The sequence below is a fragment of the Neophocaena asiaeorientalis genome, unplaced genomic scaffold (genome assembly GCF_003031525.2).
Source record: "Neophocaena asiaeorientalis asiaeorientalis breed wild unplaced genomic scaffold, Neophocaena_asiaeorientalis_V1.1 scaffold594, whole genome shotgun sequence".
In the NCBI taxonomy this organism is placed as follows: domain Eukaryota; kingdom Metazoa; phylum Chordata; class Mammalia; order Artiodactyla; family Phocoenidae; genus Neophocaena; species Neophocaena asiaeorientalis.
The window spans coordinates 2,104,012-2,119,956 of record NW_020175066.1 but is presented as its reverse complement, the minus strand read 5'-3'; the positions used below and the strand labels follow the sequence as shown (position 1 = coordinate 2,119,956).

Sequence of the window (15,945 nt, the reverse complement as noted above, 5' to 3'; positions counted from 1 at the left end):
CCCGCGGGCCCGGGGCGAGCTTCGGGCGGCCCAACTTGGCCGCGGCCGGCGGGCTCCCGGGAGGGAGTTGTGAGGCGTGGCCGGGTGGAGGAGGCGCCTGGGGGGGCGTGGGACTCCCCGGCGAGCGGGAGGGACAGAGTGAGGCGCGCCGGACAATGAGCTGGGCAGCTCGGCGCTGCGGCCACTTTTAGGGGGGCGCGGGCCGGCCGGCGCCTCCGCGACTCCACCTGCGAGGAGAGGGCGGGATGCCAGAGCTGGGTGTCCCGGCGCTCTGAGGCTGCTCGCAGTTAGACGTCCCTGAGCCGGTGCTCGCCTTGACCCTGGGCTACCTGCAGGCTTTGGCTGGGACGTGTTTCGTGGGGGCGCCCGGAGCAGCCGTGATGGCCAGCACCCGGAGTATCGAGCTGGAACACTTTGAGGAACGGGACAAAAGGCCGCGGCCGGGGTCGCGGAGAGGGGCGCCCAGCTCCTCCGGGGGCAGCAGCAGCTCCGGCCCCAAGGGGAACGGGCTCATCCCCAGCCCGGCGCACAGTGCCCACTGCAGCTTCTACCGTACGCGGACCCTGCAGGCCCTGAGCTCGGAGAAGAAGGCCAAGAAGGCGCGCTTCTACCGGAATGGGGACCGCTACTTCAAGGGCCTGGTGTTTGCCATCTCCGGCGACCGCTTCCGGTCCTTCGATGCGCTGCTTATGGAGCTCACCCGCTCCCTGTCGGACAACGTGAACCTGCCCCAGGGTGTCCGCACCATCTACACCATCGACGGCAGCCGGAAGGTCACCAGCCTGGACGAGCTGCTGGAAGGTAGGAGGGAAGGCCCGGCGCGGCAGGTGCGGCCCCGCGTGCCGACAGGTGCACGCGCTCTCTCGGCGCTGGGGGAGCCTGCGGGGGGTTTTCTAGGCGGCCGCAGGAGTTGTGCGGCTCTGTCTTCTTTTCCGCAGGCTCTATGGGTGGGGCACGCTTCCACATATACTCTGTCCTTCCCAAAAGATTTGCCTTAGAAAAGAAAGAAAGAAATCCTAACGGGATTTGGTGACATCTCTTAAGATTGGCGGACTTGCTTTTGTTTTTTGCTTTTTTGAAGTGCAAAGTCTCACGTGAGGATCTGGGTAACCCTCTAACTCATAAGCTGTCTGTTCAGCCCTCTGTGTGGAGCTTAGTGCCGGCACCTGTGTTTCAGTGTTCAGGACCCTGTTGCACCTGCTCTACTCAGAAGCCGTGGTTGTGAAACACTCTAGGTTGGCTTTCCTGGTTTGCCTTGCAGCAGAAGTTCCATGAGGTCAGGAGGGGCGATCCAAGACAGTGGTTCTCAACCTTGGTTGCATCTTGGATCACTGGGGACTTTAAGAAATATGGGTGTCTGGGTCCCATCCCCGGATACTTGGATGTAATTGGTTTGGCGTGTGGTCGGGGCATCTGGAGTTTTCAAAGCTCCTCAGGAGATTTGAATGTGCTGCAGAGATTGAGAACCGTTGTGCTAAAGGGTTTTCCACGTTTGGTTGATAATGAGGTGAATCAAGGTCAATCTCTCCTGCATCCTCCCCTACTGAAAGTAGCTAGTTAGGGTGACAAAGGCCATTGGAATCAGCAGTTGGGGCCCCTTATAAATTAGGCCTAGGGTGTCAACCGTGCTTGACTCGAAGGGACTGCTTGGCTGTATGTTGTGTCATCCTTGAATTACTGCAGTATTTACTCTTCTTTCACTTCAGGGAGAGAAAGCATTACTAGTAGTTAAGAACCTATATCCAGAACTAAACACCACCCATAAAGATCAGACAGAACCCAAGTATGTGCTGACTGTGTGTTTATATACAGTCTGCTCTCATGCATCTTTCTTAATGCAAATGGCACATATTGTTATGGTAGTCATAGCAATGTTGGCTTGGCAGGGGAAGGAAACTGAACTTGAAGCCAACTATTTTTCTTATATTAGCACATCATGTTCTTATGTTCTGAAGACACTGTCCATTTTACACATGGGGAAACTTAAGCAACATGCCTTGTCATACAGGACCTGCAGTATATGGCCTTTCATCTACAATTCACTTTTAATAAATTGATGTAGCCACACTGCGGAGTCGTGAAACAGGTTGAGATTCTATTTAGTCACTGTTACCAAAAGTGTTCCCTGCCAGAGAGAGAGAGAGAGAGAGAGAGAGAGAGAGAGAGAGAGACACTTCACAAATTCTCCTGCTCACTTGAGTGTTTTGGTTTTTAAAGGCTTCCGGAGGAGGAGATGACAACCAGAGGAGTATAAATAAAATGAAGATACATTGTTACATACTTAAAAGCTACATTTGCCTAGATATTTCAAAACTGAGTAATGAATTTTTTGATTGACCCAAAGCTAGATTAGTAGCCCTGTGGAAGGATCAAGGCAATGCCTTTTTTTACTTAAACACTCATTACTCACATGCCCTTGGGATACTGTGCCTGGTGTGGTCTGAGGAGGGACAGTAGTTTTAATATCCTTCTCAGAAGTAATTTTAACAGTGTATTTGCTACATGAAATGAATGTACTCCAGAAGTGAACATGATCCTAGGGAAGATGGTCAAGGTGTCCATTATGCATATTAAGTGAGCACATATTGTACATTGAGTTTGTTATTGCCCAAGTGGTGCATGGTCCACTGAGTCTAATTCTCAAACTGTAGGTTCAACTATAAATTGAAGGTTGATAAATATCCTTTGAATCATTCATTCACTGATTTGTGGAGGAGGGGGAACCATAAGCATATGTAGAGTCCAAATTATACCACAATATGAAAAATGATAGAACACAAATATTTGCACCATGGAAATGTTTCCCTAGTATAGCCAATTGCCCACTTGTTTCAAATATAATAAAATTACATTTTATTAAATATACTACAAATACTGCAAAAGAAGAAAATTTGAGCACTTCTTTTGTCATAGTGGCATTCTGTCTGACAATAGATCTTTGTCTAAGTCTTGAATTTCCCACAAAGTGAGTGGAATACCCTGTTTCTAGGCGGTTTTTAAGAAAAGAACCATCAATGTTTACTACCAACTCTTCAAGAATTTAAATAGTTTCAACTTTTAGTTAAAATTGTGTACTCGAATGTTCAGATTTATCATGCAGAAGAACTAACCAGCTACCTGTGAAGTTATTCTTTGCATCAGTAAAAATAGGTCTGTGGTATTTCCCATGTTGTCAAAATTGACTGTTTCATCTTAGTTCATCATTTTTAATAAAGATTCTCTGATAGTATTTTTTACACCATTATGTTCAGCTGATCTCTCATTTGCCTCTTCCATTCCATGAAATTTGTAGTTTAGGAGAAACTGTTTTTCCCAAAACGTTGTTTTTCTAAAATGTTTTCGGTGGAGAATAGAAAGTGATGACTCAAGATAGCTAGGCATGAACACTCACTCAGAGCCTCAGTCCCTTTGAACTCAGATGACAAAAGAAATTTGCATGGCCCAGATTTTTTTCTTCTGCCCTTGAGAGTCTCTGGAGACCAAAGACTGTTCAGGTGTAGGCTGGTACTCCTGCTCTACACTAAACCAGCAGGCATTTTGAGCCCTATTGTTTTAGCTCCCCTTGCTGCATTAATTTCAATGAGTTAGTGCTGTGCGTCCCTGTAATCCTGTTTAGTCTTTACAACTGGATGGGGACCTCCTCTCAAAGGAGGACTGTGAGTCATAATAGTCAGTACTGGGAAAATCAGGTTGAGCTGTCTGAAGCCATGAGCCAGCCAACTGTGTCACATCTCTGATAGACAGCTGAAGATGTCTGGATGGCACCTTCCTAAGTTCTCAGTCAGAACTCTTGGTCTTAGTTTTTTTTTCCGTGAGTGTTCTCTTCTTCAGAACATTTAAGCTATAATTATTTTGATGTCCCAAAGAGAGATGCCCAAGGACGGTAGAAACAATGCGTGACCAAGTTGGGGTCCCTGGGTTCTGTGGATTTGAGAAAAATTCACCTCTGTTCTCAGCCTTAGTGACCTTTTCTGTTGAAAGAGAGGTTGGCAGATCACCTAAGTTAGATCCTTTCTGGTCTAAAAGTATATACCCTTCCCCTGCCTAACTGATTATTCATTGAGTGTCTGATGGCCTGGGCTGCCTTTCCCTACCCAGAACCTATCTTCCGGAAAATCGACAAAGCTGCAAATGTCCTACACAGCAGTGAGTGGGTATATGGCTCTGATGAAGTGTTTGACAGGAGCCAAAAAATTAAGAACTACCCGTCTCTGCCTCTTTCATTCCAAAGTAATATGTCAGTTTATGTTGTTTATACCTTTTACTCCTCAGTCACCAATAAATAAACTGATTGGATTTTTTGGCATGTGAGAGAATTTTGATTATTTTGACAGGTGACACTTCCATTCTTCCATTAAGTTAACTTGAAAACTTCCATTAAGTTAACTTGAAAATTAGCTTGAATTAACTTGAATTTAAGAAAAATAAAGTTCTAAGAAAATCAAGCATTTGAAGTTTTTGAGATTCTCCTACTAAGCCTAGTTTGTTGAATCTCTTTGGTTATTCAGTCTCTTTGAAGGTGTTAAACCAAAATATGGTGACAGTTATATTTAAGTAAAAATGAGTTTACATTTAAGTAAAAATTAAGTTAACATTTCAGTAAAAATGCATAAGAACTCAGATTATAGGTTTTATCCCCTTGAATGATAGATTTTTAGAGTAATAATAGAAACTGAGCTCTTGGAACTTGTTACAGTGAGGAAGGCAACATAAACCCGTGGTAAGGTATTTGCACATAGTAGTCAAAAGCAGTACACATTTATATAAGGCAAGCAGGATGATTGGACATAGCAGTTTAACATTGAATCATCAGTCTGCAAAACCTTCTCTACCTGGCAGACTCCTAGATCCTCCTAGATCCAAGACCCTCTTCAAATATCATCTTTCTATGAAATCTCTTCCCAGACCTCAGGGGCATTGGTCTCAAACTGTTGTCGATTGAGAGCATAGTTGTTGTTGTTTCAGGTGCTGGGGGTACAGTTCTAGAATGCTCACATTCTAGAGGGAGAGAGAGAGTGAACGCGCACACACACACACACACACAAACACACAGACCGATGGTTCCAGCTGCAGGGCTGTAAGTGAAGTGGTAATGAGGTGGGGCAGGAGGACCACGCTGGCCAGGACAATGGAAAAGGATTGCCAGAGGAACAGATGTTGGAACCAAGGCCTGAGGTCAAGCTTAGAACTCTGCCATTTGCTTACTCACAGCATTTTTCCTTTCCTCTATTGTAACACTTACCTTTATAATTACAGGTATATTGGGTCTGTTTTTTGCACTAGACTAAGCATGTCGTGAGGTTAGGGATCTTGGACACAATAAGTTCATTAAATAAATAGCCCAGGAAAGGACTTTACCTCTAAGTCTCTTGATTGTCAAGGGAAGTTTTGTATGAATTAAGTTTGAATAGGGTTGTTTCTATGTATTTGTGAAAATATGTATTTTGAAAAATTGGATTATAGTCCAGATAAATCAGAGTTGCTCTGCTGGCTCATCGCTGTGGAGAGAATGACTCTTCCTCAGTACTTGCTTCTATAAATCTGATTGTTTTCTTCTTCTCATTTCCTCAAAACAGGGGAACTCAGGTCTGCTATAATGCAGCTGCATAATAAGCTCTTTCCAGAGGTAATGGGAAGAGAAATTTTCATTTGCAGAATAAAGAATTCTAAAGGGTTGGGGGAAGAAGGGAAATACTTGGGAGAGCATTTATGAGATGGGGGTCAGACAGAATGATACACTGGTAGTTATAAGAAAAGATCACTATTTCATGAGGTTTTAAACTATGGAAATGGACATTTTATGGCCCTGTCATATGAAATAAGGGAAACTAGATATTCCCTTGACTAGTGATTGTCAAACTGCTTTCTTCATTGTAGAGAGGGCCAGGGGAGTTTCTCTGGGTCTGTACTGCCTGGCTAGGTCTCTTCTCATCCCTACTCGCCCATGCTCCTACCACTTCTGTTTTTGTCTCTTCTATTGATAAACCATTACCCTAAAGATTAGGGATCCTATTCTTCTCAACATTGCTACCATTTTTTAGATGTTTTATATGCAATCATTATGTGAGATACTTTGTGTTTTATCTCACCCTTGTTATCTCTTATGGAATATGGCTGCATTGTCTTCCCCATTTTGCAGCTGGGGAGACTGAGACTCAGAGGATAGAGAAATTGTCCCCTTGTACCAGTCAGAAGAGGTGGGGCTGGAACCTGAGGCCTTTCTCCTTGGCCTTTCAACTTCTGTATTCTTAACTGCTATGTTCTACCACCTGTGAGATGGGGTCCATTCTGACCCCTGAAGTGTGCATAGGTCATGTATCAGCAATCTAGAGCTGCATCACCGCTGCAGCCAAACCTGTTAGTTATTTATATTTGGAAAATGAAGATGGTGGTAGTTCATCAGTCACTGCAGATGTGAAGACAGTTTTAGGATGTTTTGTGTATGGTTCCTGAAATGAACCATACATTATCCTATACACCGTCATAGTAGGGTCTCTGCATTCAAATTCTGCAGGGTTGTCTTGCTTGACTTTGGTTTCCTTATCTGCAAAATGAGGAAGGTTAGGTAATTGCTAAGGCTGCTTCCCCTTTAAAGTTCAGTGATCTTGGGAAATGCTTCTGGAAGTGGGAAAGAGAAATGATCTGTCTGGCTCCATGTCTCTAAAAGTTGGCCAGGTTTTGTGATTGAATGTGGTTACCTGGGTTTAGATGGAGTTCTTAAACCCTCAATAACCTATAGGAGGCTCTTCCCCATAGAATCTTCTCAGGAAAGGGAAAATTATGTACAGGCCCATTGAGGGCTGAGACCATGGTCATTTTGTTAATTCATTTATCCTAACAATAAATACTTCTGGCACTTGATGTTTGATGATTAATTTTACTTTTGTGCCATATATAAGGTATTTTGATAGGTGCGAATAGGTGGATATTGGTTTTTAAAAAATCTTTCTTAGTTAAGACAGCCAGCTGGACAGTTGGCTAGATTTGCAGAGGTCAGATAAGGTCATGCAAAAGGCAAATATTCCTTGCCCCTTCATATTTCAGTTTTGAAATAAGTTTTTATTCAAGAAAAAAGAGATGCACTATATTTGTATGCTAACAATTTATCAGTTTCACTAGTGTCTGAGATGCCTGACGTGATTTTTCTCTTTGGACATCTTTCATAATCAAATTCTTGTACCTTTATTTTGAATGTATGTTTAAATCCCAGGACTATTCTAAGCCCCCTAATATTTTCAGCGTCTGCTTTGAGTTTGTTCTCTGACGTAGCTAAGACTTAGTTTCGTTCATCTTTTAGCATTCTTATTTTAAGCATTGTCTTTAGAAAATTTATTTCACATATAGTTTAAATACAGTCTGCATTGTACAATACTTTTTTTTTTTTTGGCTGCATTGGGTCTTCGTTGCTGTGCGCGGGGTTTCTCTAGTCGTGGAGAGCGGGGGCTACTCTTCGTTGCAGTGCGCAGGCTTCTCATTTTGGTGGCTTCTCTTGTTGCAGAGCACAGGCTCTAGGCGCGTGGGCTTCAGTAGATGTGGCATGTGGGCTCAGTAGTTGTGGCTCGTGGGCTCAGTAGTTGTGGCTAACGGGCTCCAGAGCACAGGCTCAGTAGTTGTGGCGCACGGGCTTAGTTGCTCCACGGCACGTGGGATCTTCCTGGACCAGGGCTTGAACCCGTGTCCCCTGCATTGGCAGGCGGATTCTTAACCACTGTGCCACCAGGGAAGCCCCTCTACAATACTTTTTAAATTCTATGAGTTGGAAATATAATTTAAGGCTAGAATTTAGATACTCTTTCATTCATTGACATGCTATAATTTTTGCTCGAATCCAGGCTATTTTACCCTGTTTGCCATATCTCTTGCAGCCTGAAGCAGTAGACTAGCCATATTGTAATTTGTCAGAAGCTACTACCTTCAAGACAAGGAATGGGAAAATACTGATTTGTGAGATCAACTTTAGTACTTTTGATTACACTATAACATTTACTAACGTCTCAACATAACTGAAATAATCTACAATTATGACCTACTATGTTACCATTTGTTTATATGTTGGTTAAATTATAATCACTTGCAACCAAAATGTATCACAATAGAAGTTTTTAAATTGTCATTGATTTATTTCTTCCTCCACTGTGTATGTTTTACAAACCTCAGATTACTTTGTTAATTTTTATGTAATAACAATGTCATTATTTCTGAAAGGCAGTGATTGATGCTCTCTTCCCCAATATCCTTGTCCATTATCTTGGTCTTTTAACAGTATTCTACCTCATCTCTTAAGGAAGCAGGAAAAGAAAAAGGAGTTATGGAAACTTACTACTGGTTGTACTCTTCATCAAGCCTCTGCAAAAGAACGAACTTGAGAAATAGCCTGACGTAAACTCATCTCTTCTTAGTTTAGTGATCAAGGCCAATAGCTGGAAGGTTCTACATGAACCTTGTAACACTTAGCAGAGTCCTGGTGAGCAGTGTCTCTTCGATAAATGGGAGTGGTCCTCAGCATCTGAAACCAAAATGTGCGTCCTTGTAATTTCCCCCCGTAATTCTAGAGCCACCGTTTGGAGCTACGTAAGACTCCAGGTGGAGCAACATGGCAGCCCTTCAGACATTTTATGACAGTGGTCATGCTTTACTGTTTCCCCCTTCTGCCCATCCCCTAAACATCACTACTCTTTTTTGACAAACATCTGGTTTCTGAATCCTTCATCACTTGCACTGAATCTTTTTGAGCTATTCTCACTATTGTCACTTGCTTAAAACTGGAGCCAAGTCTTCCTCTTAGACTCAAAGTGAGATTTAAAGGGTTGGGGGGGGTGTGCAGTGAGGGAGGAAGATCTTAAGCAAAGATCTCCCGAAGCTGGGGAAACTCTGTTGAGGGAGGTTTTTACCTCTACTCAGATGATGAGCCAACTGAAGGACTGACCCTATATATCCATTATGTCCCAGTTTACTTACAAATAAGTGTAAGATGGGCACATTTTGGTTTGAAGATCTCTTTCTCAGTATCCTTAAAATTGCAGTGTTTCTCAAACTTTTGCAAGGTTTGGGATAATTAAAATTGAAAAACAGTGTAAAAATCTAACAACCAAGTTGCAGAAGCCCAGCATTGCCTTAATTACTTTAAATACATTGTCACTTAAATATTTATAAAGGTAGATGTACTTATGCATATAGCTCTTACACACCAATACAACCCAAACGAGACAACCTAAAAACCAACAAAACTGTATAACCAATAAAAATGTAGAATAGCAACATAAAGCTCCAGATGCTATTTGCTCAAACTAAACTGTTCCCAGTGTGACCATGGTGCTGAGTGCTGAGTTTGGTGTGCTGTATTTCAGAATGCCGTGTGACGAGTCAGTTTTGCACTGCTAACAAGACTTCATTCCCGCAGAGTAAAATTATGTCCTCTGGCCTTAACTCTCTGTGCATGTCTTGTACACATAGTAAGTCCACTTCTTCCTCATTAACTCCCAGCAAAGTTACACCACTTGATGCCAAAGGGGTTGAGGCTGTGGGCACGGAGTGGCCTGGCTGCACTTGATTTAGAAATAGACATTCAGATGTTCCAGAATAAGATGATATAAACATTTTAGGTCTTATCATCAAATTAACTACAGAATTGGGAGTTCCCTGGTTGCCTAGTGGTTAGGATCCTGGGCTTTCACTGCCATGGCCCTCAGTTCTCTCTCTGGCTGGGAACAGATCCCGCAAGCCACGCGGCACAGCCAAAAAAAAAAAAGGACAGAATTAAAATTGCCAAGGTGAACGCTTGTAGATTGTGGGATACAGTTGGCTCAGGTTTGAGCAGCAAGAAGACAAATAACGGATCTGATCTGTAGGTTCCATCCTACCAGGAGATTAGATAGAATTTTTTTTTTCAGTGGGTAAGCTTTAAGGCTTTTTGGTTAGTGAGTAGCATTTTTGTTTTTACTTTTACATAATTTCTTTGGTCTTAAGTTAACTCCTCCCAAACTTCAATGCTGAAGCGTGGATTTGTGGACATACTTCTTCCTACATATCTAGATGTTCAGTGTAATGTCTCCACACCTTTCTCCGTGGAAGGTATCACGGTCATTTTCAGCCTGTTGCCTTCAGATGTGTTGAAGGGGCACTGGTCTTAGGGGTGAAAGATCTCATCTTGTGTCCTCAGCCCCTCCCTGTAGGAAAGGCTGTTACATTCATTTTGTGAATGTGCCAGAGTGGTCCAGAGATAAACCAAATGAGTACAGAAGGGAACAGCATCCATGTGAGAGCAGTGTACTTTATGTTGCCATGCTGGTTCCCATAAGGTTAAATTCTGCACACTGTACAGTTTGGGTAGAAAACCCAATAAGCTGTTTGCCACAACAGAATAGTAATCAGTCTGTCTTTTCTTTACCCTGTATTCTTCTGAACCAGCTGGGTGTGGGAATGTGTCCTTGATGTGCTTTAGATGGAGATATTCACATTACTGTCTACCCGATAGGACAGTCTCACAGATGCTGTACTTCATTAAGGACATCAAACCATCTTGTAGATGCAACATACCCAAATTTATTTTCCTTGGTTACATTCCTTTGGAAGTAATTTCTTTCTCAATTTTGGAAGTTGGGAAGGAATTTAGGTTTTTAAGATTTTTGCAGATATTAGACCTTAAGTGTCAGCCATACTTTCTTTTCTTTCCTCTTTGTCTTTTCTCTGTTACCATATTTAATCTGTGTGTGTGTGTGTGTGTGTGTGTGTGTGTGTGTGTAGGGAGGCTTTTCCTTAAGCTTGATGAGTCCTTACACTTTATTATTATTTTTTTATTGGAGTATAGTTGCTTTACAATATTGTTAGTTTATACTATACAGCAAAGTGAATCAGCTATATGTATACATATATCCCCTTTGTTTTGGATTTCCTTCTCATTTAGGTCACCACAGAGCACTGAGTTCCCTGTGCTATACAGTAGGTTCTCATTAGTTATCTATTTTATACATAGTGTCAATATCATATATATGTCAATCCCAGTCTCCCAATTCATCCCACCCCCCCTTTACCCTTTGGTATCCCATATGATTGTTCTCTATGTCTGTGTCTCTATTTCTGCTTTGGAAAAAGACAGTCTATACCAATTTTTTCAGATTCCACATATATGTGTTAATATGCGATATTTGTTTTTCTCTTTCTGACTTACTTCACTCTGTATGACAGTCTCTAGGTCCATCCATGTCTCTACAAATAGTCCTTGCACTTTAGACTTGTAAACAAGTTTTCTTTTTCACCGTAAAGTTCAGTCTTGCTTCTGCTCCAAGAGTTAGGTATAGTCTCAATGTCCAAATTTTGTATAACTGATTTTCTGCCGTAAATGTCAAAAATAGTTTGTAATTACAAGCTAATTAGTGGTTTTAGGCAGTTAATGTAAGTATTTTAACAGGTGGATAAGAGACTTTCATAGTAACTGATAGAAAAGTAGGCTAAAACATTCTGTTGTGGAACTTCCAACTGTGTAAATATGCGTTTAGCTATTTGTAATTTCTAACAGTAAATTGACATTTTAAATGTTAAGGGATTATTTTGATTTAGCTATTAAGATATATTTTGTATATAATACACACACAAACCCATACACACCCACACACATGTTCCATTGATTGAAAGACACAGTGCATTTATTGGAGTAAAATATGCCATGGACTCTTGGTGCTTTGATGGTGTGAAGTGAAAAAAAGAAGTTGGTAGGTACTAGGCAGCCCTCACAGCCTGCTTGTTTTCCTCTGTGCCTTAGTTTGCCCTTTGATGGGGTAGAATGACCTAAGAGTGTCTCAGACCACACATGATGTCCTCAGGAGCCTGACCTGAGCCTCTCACAGTCATTGGGTGTCAACACCTACACTGTGCAAATGTTTTACCTAGAAGTAATGCAAATCCAAACCGTGAGACGTACAAGTTTGTTTTGGAAATATGCATTTTTGTCATGACTTTGACAAACATCTTTTGAGTGCCTGCTGTTGGTGCTGGGCTAGGTGTGGGTAACACGAAGAAGGGGACAGTCAGTCAGTGTTTTCAAGGAGCTTCCAGTCCAGGCAGTAGTTTGTAACCAGAGATTGTGTTCAGAGTCACCTGTGAAGTTAGGAAGCCTTACTCACAGGTTCTGGTGCTACCTTCCAGTGATTCTGGTTCAGTTGAACTGTGGTGAGGCCTGGGCAACTGTGCTTCTACAACAAAATCACCTGACGAAAAAAAGATTCTTCTCTAAGAACCACCGGAAGAGACAGATAAAGAATAAAGGATTATGAGAAGTTAACATATTGTGGCCTCAGGATACAACAAGTGAACACAAGAGTGACATAATTTTTAAAATTATGAAACATATCTATAGATACGTGTTTCATATCACATATCTATAGATATCGTAAACACATATCTATAGATATCGTAAAACATACACGTACAGCCCAGTGAGTTATTATGAAGTGAACACCTTTGTGACTACTATCAAGAAACAGAGTATTGGGAATTCCCTGGCTGTCTAGTGGTTAGGACTTCGCGCTTTCACTGCCAGGGCCCGGGCTCAATCCCTGGTCAGGGAACTAAGATCCCACAAGCCACATGGCATGCTCCCCACCCAAAAAAAAAGAAAGAAAGAGAGTATTGCCAGCATCCGAGAAGCTCTCCCTGTGTCCCTTTCTAATTACAACCCTTCCCAAGTTATGGTAGCCTGACTCTTGCTTTTCTTTATATTTTTACCACTGATGAAGGCATCCCTAATCAGTATAGTTTTACTTTTGTCAGTTTTGAACTTAAAGAAATTAAATCCTACTGCATTCTATGCTTTTGTTATCTTTTGATCACCGTTATTTGTAAAATTCATCCAAGTTCTTATGTATAGCTGGCTTGTTCATTTCCATTACTGCATAGTAGTAGTACATTATGTGAATATACCACAATCTGTGTGTCTGTTCTCTTGCTGATGGACATGTGGATTGGTTATCATCTTTGGCTACTGAGCCCATTCTATGAGAGAGAGAGAGAGAGAGAGAGAGAGAGAGAGAGAGAGAGAGAGAGAGAGAGAGTGTGTGTGTGTGTGTGTGTATGTGTATACTCTGGTGCCCATATACAGCAGTTTCTCCAGGGTATTTTCCTGGGGTGGAAACATATATATTGTCAGCTCATCTATCACTAGATAATGCCCACCTGTTTTCCCTAAGTGATTGAACCAATTTAAAGTACATGGAAGTTCCAGCAATATATCAAAGTTCCTGTTGCTTTACCTCCTTAGCTGGGGTGATTAATCTTGACTGGTCAGTAAAAAAAAAAAAAAGAGGTAAGGAGAGAGGAGGAGGAAGGCTATTTCAAGCATGTAAGAAGGAATGAGAATAAGAGGGTGTGACGAGTTTGGAAGGAAAGGGCAAGTACACTGGTGCGACACTAACCTAGGAGCCTGTGGGAAAGTGGTGAGAGGTGAGATGGAAGTATGTGAATACGCTGGGGAGTTTGGTCTTTATTCTAAAGGCAGCGACGCCGGCAAAAGATATCAGTGTTCCATTGATCTATATTTCCGTTTTTGTGCCAGTACCATACTGTCTTGACAGCTCTGTGGAGGATGAGGGGGCCTCATGAACTACTGTAATCTGGGGAGAAAAGAGAGGGAGCAGGGTTGAAGGGTTGGGTTCCAGAGATGCTTAGACCAAGTCAGCAGTTTTGCTAAATCTGTTGAATATGGGGCAAAAAGAAGAGAGAAAGGAGTTTTGGTTTTTGCCTGGGTGACTGTGTAGGTGGTGATTTCGTTAAGTTGGGGAATTCCAGAAGAGAAGTGTTTGAGGTTGGGCGGCAGTCATGGGGAGTGAAGTTAGTTTTAGACTTGTGGCACACGAGACAGCTGTAGATGATCTCGTAGAGATGCTCTTGAAGTGGTTTGAACTCAAGAAAGGACTGGGCTGGAGATGTCTCAGAGTCTGGGTGGTGATTGAAGCCGTGGGATGTGGCTGCGCACAGAGAGTCTGAGGAGGATGAGGTGGTTGCAGGGGAGAAGGGCATCCTGAAAAGCAGACCGAGAAGGGGCTACCAAAGAAGTAAGAGGTAAGCCAAAAGAAATTAGGTCCTGGAAGCTGAGGAGGAAAAGGCCCTGCAGGACGAGAATCGTGACTGGTGTCCAGTGCCCTCAGAAGACACCAAGGGGAATTACAAGAAGTGCTTGGCATTTGGCAGTTAGGAGAGAAGTGGTTGGGATCAGGGTGTTTCAGCCCGGGAGCACAGGTGATGCTGCAGTGGCTTAAGAGCCGATTGTGGGCGAGGAAACGGGAGAAACCAGATGAGGAGCTGGGCAGTGAATGGAAGCCGAAGCACATTAGGTGGAGGGGGGGCGAGGAACGAAGAGGGGTAAGATCTGTGTGTGCCACAGTGGGAGATACTCTATAAAGCCCTGTGTAGTTAAATGGAGGAGAGAAGGAGAATGTGCCTGAAACCTTGGCACGAGGAGCAGGAAGGACCCAAATGTTGTGAGAGACTTAACGTTGAATAGGAGGAGGGTACCCTTGTCACTGAAAAGGGAGAAGAGGCGGGGAAATTGGCACAGACTGAAATACATCTGTAGGGATGGCGGTTTTCAGAGAACAAGGAACTGGGGAGTTGCTAGCTTTTAGTAGCCTCTTGCCTCTTAAATAGGAGGCCGTTCATTTGGTTGAGTAAGGATGAAAGTTAATGGTTAACAAGTACCCAGGTTGTATTACACAGCTGTTGACAGTTGGTTTGTCAACCTGCTACATATGAAGTAATGCAGAGTGTCTCTGAACAGATGTCAGTGGTAGGAAGCCATAGGCATGCTGCTGGAGAGAGTCAAAGGAGGTGGAAAGACTTTCTATTCCACACTGTGCTTGAAAACAGTAAAGGTGTATAACCACTTCCTGCTTCTGTCCATCCTCTTTCTATACAGAAAACAGATCCTCTTTTTTTAAAAAAAAAAAAAAGTTCATTGAAGTATAGTTGACTAACAATATTAGTTTCAGGCATATAACATAGTGATTTGATATTTTTATAGATTGCACACCATACAAAGTTATTATAAAATATTGGCTATATTCCCTTTGTTGTACCTTACACTCCTGTGAATTATTTATTTTCTAACTAGTAGTTTGTAACTCTTAATCCTCTTCACCTATTTTGCCCCTCTCCCGACTCCCTCCCCTCTGGTAACCACTAGTTTGTTCTCTGTAACACAAATCCTCTTCTATGTAGTATTCATGAGATCATTATTTACAAAATGATTTCCCACCAATGTCTTATGGTCAAAGAACTGCTTTTAGAGACACAGAGAGCGAGAATATGAATATGTCTGAGTCTGTGTGTATGTATCTCAGTTCTCTTCAGCTAAAGACCACCCAGAACATACCTGGAAGTGAACAAGTTGATTTTGCTACTCATTGCAGTAAGGAAGAATGGACATTATAGGATACCTCAGGGCAGCTCAGTAAGAGCTGCGAGAGCTGTCGTAGAAATTGGGCTTTGGTTCCAGGGAAGCAGGGACTCATTCTGTATTGGATGCTGTCAGAGGAAGGACAATTCTGTGATTGAATATCTCATTAAATCCTATTTACAGTGAGAGCAGACAAGATTTAGGAAAAAGCTGTAGTTGGTAACGAAGTGGCAATCACTCATTGAGTGACCTTATTTTTGTGTCACTGTATCATAGTCCCAGAATGGCTTCATTTGATATAGATATTCTGTGAGATGATATCCCACAGAAGACCACAGGTCAGATCAGGTTATAGTAACATTGAGGTCTAGCTGTGAATGTTAGATCAATTCCGGACCTCAGGGACTGCTTTATTTTTTATATATCCATGTATGATATATATATATATATATATATATATATATAGAGAGAGAGAGAGAGAGAGAGAGAGAGACATAACACATTTATATCTTTAAGTCTAATTTTAAAGTGAGATGTTTATCCTTTCCTTGTTTTGGTGA

The 15,945-nt window shown here is 42.3% G+C and overlaps 1 protein-coding gene across 3 annotated transcripts in view; it reads left to right on the top strand.

The window, feature by feature from the left end:
* Positions 1-244: 244 nt before the first annotated feature.
* DCLK2 (doublecortin like kinase 2) overlaps positions 245-15,945 on the top strand; it is a 150,569-nt gene continuing 134,868 nt past the window's right edge. For all 3 annotated transcript variants that reach the window (XR_003005789.1, XR_003005788.1, XM_024764053.1), the window contains exon 1: positions 245-801. Coding sequence is in view for 1 of the 3 variants with exons in the window: in XM_024764053.1 (XP_024619821.1) it covers positions 381-801 (421 nt within the window). In the remaining 2 variants the exon portion in view is untranslated. The remainder of the gene's footprint in view (positions 802-15,945) is intronic.